The sequence below is a fragment of the Lutra lutra genome, chromosome 9 (genome assembly GCF_902655055.1).
Source record: "Lutra lutra chromosome 9, mLutLut1.2, whole genome shotgun sequence".
In the NCBI taxonomy this organism is placed as follows: domain Eukaryota; kingdom Metazoa; phylum Chordata; class Mammalia; order Carnivora; family Mustelidae; genus Lutra; species Lutra lutra.
Window position 1 is genome coordinate 118,801,788 of NC_062286.1, and position 9,461 is coordinate 118,811,248.

At 52.0% G+C, this 9,461-nt stretch overlaps 1 protein-coding gene across 4 annotated transcripts; it reads left to right on the forward strand.

Moving 5' to 3' along the window:
• Positions 1-1,470: 1,470 nt before the first annotated feature.
• BPIFA1 (BPI fold containing family A member 1) lies at positions 1,471-8,304 on the forward strand. 4 transcript variants are annotated; one of them, XM_047745844.1, is made up of 9 exons: positions 1,471-1,533; positions 3,269-3,440; positions 3,591-3,750; positions 5,169-5,276; positions 5,434-5,583; positions 6,449-6,533; positions 7,145-7,208; positions 7,579-7,653; positions 8,116-8,304. In XM_047745844.1, exons 2-8 carry the CDS (start codon positions 3,281-3,283, stop codon positions 7,617-7,619), a joined length of 768 nt encoding a protein of 255 aa, XP_047601800.1. In that variant the 5' UTR covers positions 1,471-1,533; positions 3,269-3,280; the 3' UTR covers positions 7,620-7,653; positions 8,116-8,304. The 4 variants fall into 4 exon arrangements, with proteins under 4 accessions (XP_047601800.1, XP_047601802.1, XP_047601803.1 ...); XM_047745846.1 differs by having other exon boundaries at positions 1,496-1,529; positions 3,266-3,440; positions 8,037-8,304; XM_047745847.1 differs by having other exon boundaries at positions 1,496-1,529; positions 3,266-3,440; positions 8,042-8,304.
• The last annotated feature ends 1,157 nt before the right edge of the window (positions 8,305-9,461 follow it).

A 9,461-nucleotide genomic window follows, 5' to 3' on the forward strand; every position in this document is an offset into this window, starting at 1 on the left:
GTTTCAATGGGTAAGTGAGTTCAGAGCCATGGCACAAGCCCGTTGGAGACACCAGCCAGGCTCTGCCAGGAAGGAAAGCAGTTCCAGGGAGTTCCTGGCACGAGAGAGGGCAGCTTGGCTCACTGATTACACGGGCATAAGACACAGAGGTGAGTCCTGACTCCACCATTCACTTCCTGTGCATCCCTGGGAAGATGTCCGCCTCTCTGAACCTCAGTCTTCTCATCTGATCTTTGGGGGGCCACAATAGCAGCCCCTCCTGACAAGGATGAGGTTCAAGTAGGGAGAGCACCTGGCATGTAGTAGGCGCTCAATAAATATGCACCTCCTGCTCCTCTTCCTGCTTTTACTCATAAGGTGTTAGGTTTAGCTACTCTCTCCAGGCTAAGATCTTGACCTCTCTGTATCTCAATGGTTTCATCTGCAAAATGGATTCAAAGGCCCCAGAGTGGGACAAATGGCTCATTAATTACTTCACTTAGGGAAGGGAAGAAGGAAGGGTAAAGGTAGAGACCAGGATGCCATAGCATCCTTCTGGCCTGGCAACCTGCACAGACTTTTCCAGGGTATAAATGTGAAATTTCATGGGATCATGACATGCAGGAAAGCAAAATTGGCAATGAGTGTGCGGAAGGTGTCTTCACGTCCCGGCACAGTGATTCACATGCAATGTGAAGGCCATGGCCTTGGCCTTGGCCCCAGGCCTACTGTGCGCACCTGGATGTGTCTACTTGCACCACAAGCCTCAGTTTTCCCCTTGTAAAAGAGGGGTGCTCGTTCCCAGCCCACACCCCTGGGAGGATTCCTGAGAATGCCATCTGTGGAAAGCAAAGCCAGGCCGGCATTCGGCAAGAGCTCAGTAAGTGTTGGCCGTTGACAATGTTTCACTGTGATTGTCCAACATGAGAAGTTCTGACTCTGCCCCATCCTGTGTCTTTGGGCATTCACTCCGCTGTGCCTCTGGGTCCTGCTCAGCAATTCCTCCCACCCAGGGTTCTGACGAGGATGGGCAGCCCCCTGCAAGTGACTGTCCTGTAAGAGACCCCCGATGTAGGAAGGTCAGGGGCAGTCTGAATCTTGGGAGCCAGAATCCTCCAAATGGAGAAAAAGAACTGGACCAGGGATAGTAAAGAGCCTCAGTACGAGACCGAGGCCCATTCCCAGGGTCCTGAGAGCCGCCTCTCCCCGTATGCTGAACATGATCTACGAGGCCGCCTCGGAGCATGGGCCCCCCGCCTCAGCCCTGCTCAGGAAACCATGAAGTCTTGAGTAACATCCCCATCTCAAGTTTTTCTCTGTTTACCTTGTCCATCAAGTGGCTTACTGTCCCACCTACTAATGTGATTGGCAATTATTTACTTTGGAGAGCCCTGAAAGACACCAGATCGCAGAATTCTGAATTATCTGGAAACCCATCACCCGATCGCACATTTCCTGATCTGCACACTATAAAAGATGCTAGCTCCTCAGCAGAAGCAATCAGGAGAGGGTGGAGGTGTGCAAGAGACCCACCAGGACCTCTGAGAAGCCCGGGTGAGACTGCCTGTCCCGTGCCTGCTCCGCTGCCCCGGGTGGTAGGGCTGCTGAGCTCGTTGCTTCAGGGTGGGCACATTTAGGATCGCTCATTGGGGGTCTTTTTCAGACGAATTTTTGGGGGAATGGGAAAGGTCATTCACTCCACCTCCCTGAAAGACCAGTGCTGTGGATATAAGGTTTAAATGTAGAAATGTAGAAAAGGGGATTTCATGGGGATGGGGAGCATGTGGCGGCAGGTGCAGACTGCCAAGATCCCATGTTAGGGTTTTCTCGTGAGCATACTCTTCGTACCCTAAACCCCAGCCTCTATGGCGGGAGTTTTAACTTGAGGTTGCCATTGTGGATTCAGACGATCATCCACAAACCTTCTAAAATCCACCCCGTTTTGTACATTTTGACGCATTTTTCTGGGAGAGGGTCCTTAGCTTCCACTGCACTCATAAAAGATCTGTTTCCAAAAGGAGATTCAGAGAACACGGTCTAAGTTTACCTCCCAGGGAGGCCACAACTGGCTCTTTGTACCAAAAAGCCCTTTTGATTCCAGCCAACCACAGCAATGACAGTGGGGCTTTGGCTGAACCAGCCAGTTGATGGAATTTTGCCCAAAGAAGCTTTCAGCACCTTTGCTGGCTGCCTAATAGGCCTAGGAGAGGGTTGGTGACACCTGGGAGGGAACAGTGCAAAAGGCTGCCAGATGTCAGAGGTTGCCCCCAAATTTTGTTCAGGTTAGTTTGAGGGAGAAGAGAAAGGTATAGAAAAGACAGTGTGCATGTCTGGAGGGGTCAGAGACTTATCTCCAACAACAACTCTGCCATCACGTTGCTGTATGACCTTGGGAAAGTCACTACCCGTCTTTGGCTCCCTGATTCTCCTTATGCAATGAGGACTTTGAATGGCCCCAGGATTTCTCCAGCATTGGTCTGGATGAGATGGTGGCTATGGCCATCTGACCTCTAATATTCTGTGATTTAAAAGGGCTTCCACAGGGACGCCTGGGTGGCTCAGTTGGTTAAGCCGCTGCCTTCGGCTCAGGTCATGATCCCAGCGTCTGGGATCGAGTCCCACATCAGGCCCCTTGTTCTGTGGGGAGCCTGCTTCTCCCTCTGCCTCTGCCTGCCACTCTGTCTGCCTGTGCTCGCTCTCTCTCTCTCTCTCTCTGACAAATAAATAAATAAAATCTTTAAAAAAAATAATAAAAAAATAAAAATAAAAAAAATAAAAGGGCTTCCACAAACCATCACAGGCTAGACCCAGGCCAAAAGACTTGATGGGGAAAATGGCCAGCCAGTTCCGTCCCTCAGCCTTTTCATTTGCTTTGTCTGAAGAGTGAAAACTAGCGGCAATGATTCAGGCCATCGCAAGCAAGTCCAGATGAATGGAGAATAGACGTGATGGTGACTTCATTTAAACAGAGGCCTCTGGGTCAGACAGATCTAGCTTCAGATGCTATCCCGACTGTGTGCTTACAATCTTGGGGAAAGTCCCCTAAACTCCCTAGACTGCCCTTTCTCATCTGTGCAGTGCAGGTGATGAGTGCCCACATCTTAGGGGGCAGTTACAGCGAAATCAGTTACTGAGCATGGAGTGCTCAGCCTGATGCCTGCCCAGGGGAAATGCTGACCATCATCAGCTATTGCCGTTCACTCCCTGGAGTTCTGGAAGTCGGGGGCAGATGGTGGATGAATTCCTCTCTGACAGCCGTGCTACGCTGGACCCACCATTCTGTCCACAGATACCAAGAGAGATGTTTCAAATTGGGGGCCTCATTGTCTTCTGTGGGCTGCTGGCCCATACCACAGCCCTGCTGGACACCCTGCCCTTGCCCCTGGACCCGACCCTGCTTTTGGAGGGGACTCCAGCCCAGGACCTAAGTCCCACAGATCTTGCTAGAAGCTTAACAGATGGTAAGTGAGAATCTGTGACAACTCTTTCAGGGGTGTGTGTCTGTCCAACTGTTCAGTGTGGGGAGGGAGGCAGGGATGATTGGGGGAGAGGGGTTTTATCAGAATTACCAGATTTGACCCCAAAGGATCCACCCCTACACCCATTTTTAGCCCTCAGCACTGGCCTGCTCTCTGAGGGTCTGTTGGGCATTCTCGAAAACCTTCCACTCTTGAACATCCTGAAGACTGGAGGAGGCACTTCTGGTGGCCTGCTGGGGGGCCTGCTTGGGAAAGTGACTTCAGTGGTCCCCCTCCTGAACAAAATCATTGAGTGAGTAGTCATAGGCCTTGGTCCCCACCCCACCAGAGAACCTCTGATGGAGATCTGGGAGCCCCAAACAGTGGACCTGGAGGAGGGAGAGGGGTGGTCTGATCAAGAGGCCAGGACTCAGTGTGAGACCCTTCCCACAGCCTGGCAAGGAACACCAATGCTCCCAAACCAGTGACTGCCCCCAGTCCTAAAGCCTATCTTTGGTCCCCAGCATCATCTATAATCTTCATGACAACCCTTTAAGGTGTAATTAATAATCTCCAATTTACAGATGGCAAGCTGAAGCACAGAACGGTGCCTGTGCTCATACAACTAGAGCAACACAGAACCAGGGACCAAACTCTAATTTACTTAAGTCCAAAGCCAAGGCCTTTCCACTGCACCATGGTAATTGTTCTCACCTGTGGAGAGCACAGGTGGTCTCTGATGTAAGCAAAGACCTGTAAGCTACTCTCCTCAAGGACATTCTCAATGTAATGGCCAGTGAACGGTCTGATGTGGGGCTTCCCATGAGACACCTAAGAGCTTCCTAAGCAAGTAGCAATAACGGGAAGCTTGATGCCAGAGAGCTGGCAAAGCCTGGGTCCTTGATAGGCTGGATCAAAGCCATTTCCAAGACTCCCACCCACCCAGGTGCTTGCCCCTGACTTGATGACAGACAGATGGCCTTGAGTTTGATTTCCAAATGGACCATGTACCTGTGGGGTGACAGGGCACAGGGCACTCAGTCTCTCTGCGCTTGGTTTCTCCATCTGTAAAATGGAGATCATGGTACCCACAGAGAAAAACTGTTGAGAGGACTGGAAGCAATGTAATCACCTGGCACATTGAGGTCAGCTCATGGAAGAGGCTTGCTTCTGTCTTCTCTCCATGCTCTCCCACTTCCTCCTCCTCGATCTCCTTGGTAACCATTGTTGACTGACCGGCCTCTGAAAGTTATGGCAGGATAAGGGATTCCTACCCGTAAATGTCTGTGAGGGACTTACTCCACTTGCCCATACCTCACCCACGCATCCACTTATCCATCCATCCATCCATCCATCTAATCCATTACTCTCCCATGCATCTGCCTACCCGCTCATCCCTCCCCAACGTCAACCAGTATGGAGGAGGCCCCTTTTGTGTAAGACTCTGAGCTGGCATGCAGCATGCAAATTTAAGCCAGACACAGCCTCCATCTTGGAATACCTCGGGGACTTGAGATGGGGAGAGGGCCATGGTGTGTCAGGAACTGACCCAGTGCAGAGGCTGGAAAGCACTGCTGTTTGTTGCCGCAAGATGCCCTTCCTGTCCCCCCCTCCCCACCTCATGGGTAGCTCCTCCTCTGGGATGAGTAAGTACAATTGGGTTAAAGGTGGTTTCTAAGTTTGGGGCTGAAGGAACTACTATTCCTCCCTCCAATGTTGCTCTGTGGACAGTATGAAGATCACTAATCCCCAGCTGCTGGAACTAGGCCTTGTGCAGAGCCCAGATGGTCATCGTCTCTATGTCACCATCCCTCTGGGCATAACCCTCAATGTGAACACGTGAGTGGGCCCCAAGGGGGATGGGGGGTGGCTCACCAGAGGAGACCCTGGTAACTGTGGGTAGCCACAAGGGCGATGGGGCGGGGCGGGGGGCGCTGGAGTCTGAGAGACATGAGCCTTCAGCTCAGATGCAGACACAGCAAACTCTCCTCTGCAGGCCCCTGGCCGGACATCTGTTAAAGCTGGCTGTGAAACTAAACATCACCGCACAAGTGCTAGCTGTGAAAAACGAAGAGGGGAAAATTCACCTGGTTCTTGGTGACTGCACTCACTCCCCCGGGAGCCTGCAAATCTCCTTGCTTAATGGGTGAGACCAGAGGGCTGGCTTCTCCTGCCCAGAAACAATATCAGCGGGAGGATGGATGGCTGCTGGGAAGATGGAATGATGGGAGTATACATGAGTGGGAGGACGGAAGGGTGGGAAGATGAATTAGGAGGGAGGGAAGATGGATGGATGGATGGATGGATGGGTAAATAGCCACTTATCTCTTCTGAGCCTGGGCTGACCAATTTTGTGCTCGTAGGCCATAAAAAGATCTGAGTTCAAACCCAATGACCAGAGGGGTATGTGGAAAGGTGGAGCGGTTCTTGTGTGAACTTGGACAGGGCTTCCCCAGCGAGAGTCTCAGCTCTCTGACACCTGTAATATGGAGCTACGCTGCGGTTCTTGAGTGAATCCGCTAGGATAATAGTTGTGAAAATCCTCTGTCCCAGTATGAGGGAAAATAGCTCTGTAGCCTCCCTGCATTCCTTATTTCAGTTAGCCTGTCACAGGGCAGAATAAGTCATGCACGAGACATCGGAGTCCTCCCACCATGGTTAACATTTACTAAACACATATATTGTGTTTCACGCATATCATCTCGAGTCCTCATGACAACTACATACCAAGCATTGTTCATCCATTTATAGATTCTACAAAGTCTCCCTGAATACCCACTGTATACTGGAACTAAGTGTTTATGCTACACATACCCACAGTGGGCACTGCTGTGTAGGGCACCACTCCCTTTGGACAGGCCCCTTCCGGTTCGCCTGCACAAGGGTGTGGGTAGACAAGGCCCTATTTCAGTCACTTAGCACTGAGACCAATGTAGGCACAGCGGCCCCTCTGAAGGCCTCTCCACACCAACCCCAGGCCTCTGCAGCGCCCGCTGGATTTTCTCTTTCAGATTTGCTCCCCTCCCTGTTCAAGGCCTTGTCAATGGTGTCAGCAGCATCTTGAACCAAGTCCTTCCTGGGCTAGTACAGGGCGAGGTGAGTGGGTAAACATGGCAGCTCCTGATCCTTGGGCCTCAGAGCTTCTCGGGCTGAAAGAAGCCCCTGAAGTAAGACATTCTGAACCCCTCAGCTTGATATGTATAATCCATCCCTCAGTCCATCTGTCCACTGATTCATCTACCCATGTTTCTTCTTTCCAACCTTCAAAATGCCTCCATTGGGTCCTGCTCTGGGCCAGGCCCTGTGCATGGCCACATTACAGCTGAAATGGCTTGGCCCTGGCCCCCAGAAGTTCCCAAAAGGCTGTAGACAGGCGCTCTTCCAGCCTAGACTTGGGTGCCTCCGACACCCAACCCAGAAACACACCCCTCCCAGAGCAGCCCACCCTGTTTAGAAACAGGCGTCACATCCCACAGCAAACACTGGCTCCGTGTGAGATTGGGCACTGAACATACATGCCTTCCACTTCTCCTTCCACCTGTGTGAATGTATAAGTGTCCATCTGTGACACTGCTTCCAACCAAACTCTCTCAGCCACAGAAGAATGACAGAAATTCTCCCCCAAAGAATCCATCCTAGGGTTGCCGCTCCCAGAGCCACCCTCCAGCTACCACTTTGCCCAATGCCTCTCTCTGCCCCTGGCTCAGGTGTGCCCTCTGGTCAACGAGGTTCTCAGTCAGCTGGATGTCACCTTGGTGCATTCCATTGCTGGTAAGTCCCCTATCCTGAGGCCTCACTCCCTTTTCAGAAGCAGTGATTTCCCCCAAGGAACTCTGTCCCTGCACACTGTAGGAAAGAACTAGATCCTTCCAGTCTCAGCTCTCCCCATTTCAGGGTTCTTTTTTGCCTTGAACTATCCAGATAATGTTGAGGGCTGGGCCCTGCCTTCCCCCCGCCACATCAGCCCTGACACTGAGAGCAGTGGAGCTGGCTGGTGGAAGGAGGTCCTGCCCTGCCAAGCTTCACCTAAGATTGGCTGGACCACCCAAGTTCCCGTTCCCCAGCCCCCAGCTCAGGGGAAGTGTGGGACATCCCTCAACTCCTGCACCCTGAGATCACCACTCTGGTCTGCACTTTCCAGACTTACTGATCCATGGGCTGGAATTTGTCATCAAGGTCTAAGCCTTCCAGGAGGGACCCAGCGTCTGTTGAACTGGTGAGTGCTGTTCCCCAGGATTTGGGTGTTCTCCTCCTGGCAGGAGGCAGCAGAGGGCTTGGGACAGTGACATCTGAAGAGAGAGATTAACAGCCACACAGACAGGCACAGAGAGACACATGGAGAAGTCTACGGAAATGCTAACAGAGGTGGAGACACTGGCAGCACCGTAGCTACAAAGAGAACACACATGACTGTGGACACACACACACACACACACACATACACACACACACAAGGGACATGTGGATACAAAGACACACACTCAAACATATGCACAATGAGCTCCCTGGCCCAGGCCTGGGGTCCCCTTGGGGCTGAGACAAACCCCCCCCGCCCCCCGCCCCGGCCTGAGGTCTCAGCCCCCTCCCCTTCCTCTAGAGGGCAGGTTTGATGATGCGCCAATACCAACAAGAGTCTGTGACCTTGAGTCTCCATTCTGATCCGGGCTTCTCCCAACAGAACCATTTCCTGCGGCTCAATCCACTCTTCTCAGCTGCTGAGGGCTCACGGGAGGCAGACCCATGTCCTGGACAGTGACACGGCCACTATTTGGGGACCAGAGCAGCCTTTTCTCCAAGGAAACTGCTCTCCCCCCCTCCGCCACCAGGCATGTGTTGCAGCCCACCTTCCTCACCAAATAAAGTTGCTCTTTCTCTGCACCGGGGGCCCTGTCATTCTTCACCATCATTCGAGGGCTAATATTTTGGAAAGAGCCCTGGCCTGGGTGGCTGGGGCCAGCAAACCGAGTTCGGACCTTACACTGTAGAACCTTATGGTCTTAAGCTGGACGAGGAGATGTTCAGATGAGTAGGCATTTCGGACTGCTCTGGGGTGCCTAGGACGGGTGGACAAGGGGTTGGGGGTAGATGTGACCTTCCAGGCAGAGATGCTGACATAAGTCCACCACATAAGGAGTGAAATGGCAGATCTGAGAGTTGCTCAGGAGTGGGCCTGGGCATGGGTGAGGGAGCAGGTGAGGTGTGGGTTGCTGTCCATGTCGCAGGTGGGGGAGCCTCAAGGTAACTGGGGATGTGGGAGGATGAGCTAACTCTGGCAGGAAGATGATGACTTCAGCTGTGGCCGTGCTGCATGGAAGTGCCTGGGAGCCCCAGGGGAGACATCCAGGAATCCGATGGATACAGAGGTCATCCGCCACTCCTCTTTGGCTCACTGGCATCCAGTCATACTGACTTCTTTTCTGTTTTCTCAGCAAGAGGATGAGAAAGATGACAAACAGGAAGTGTAGGAGGAAGGACAAATGGGTCCAAGACATAAGAGTAGACACAGAGAAGGGTCGCTGGAGAAGCATATAATAAGGTTATTGGTGCCAGGGGTGAGAGTCCTATTTTTGGAGGAAGATGCCTGATTTTGGGGGGAGACAAAGGGATGAAAGGAAGTTGAGACTGAATGCAAATAAGATTTAGGAAAAATTGGAGACAAGAATAAAGAGCAGAGCTACCCAAACTGGGAGAGGTTGTCCCCTCAAATAAAAAACTAAATATGCTATCATTGTTTGAGGCCCTTAAAAGACTAGCCCCACCATTTCACTCCACAGATGAGAGCACTGAGGCCTTGACATATATATGTGAATGATTTGCACAAGTTACAGTATGACAAAAAGACACATCAAGGACTGAAACATCCCAGACGTCACAGAAAACCTTGTCCCTTGTGTTCTGGGAGAACCCACTGACCTTGTGAGAATGAGCAGATTCAGGCTGGTGTTTCTCAACCCCCATCAAACATCTCTCATCGTGTCCAGTCCGACCACTGTCCCCACCTCCTGTGGTCACTGGCCAACCTGG

What these genes read in the sequence shown, in the direction of transcription:
- BPIFA1 (XM_047745844.1), top strand. Translation starts at nt 3,281, where the DNA reads ATGTTTCAAATTGGGGGCCTCATTGTCTTCTGTGGGCTGCTGGCCCAT. An exon ending in TGCTAGAAGCTTAACAGATG is followed by an intron (nt 3,441 to 3,590) that starts GTAAGTGAGAAT and finishes ACCCATTTTTAG; the next exon opens with CCCTCAGCACTGGCCTGCTC. An exon ending in CTGGGCTAGTACAGGGCGAG is followed by an intron (nt 6,534 to 7,144) that starts GTGAGTGGGTAA and finishes CCCCTGGCTCAG; the next exon opens with GTGTGCCCTCTGGTCAACGA.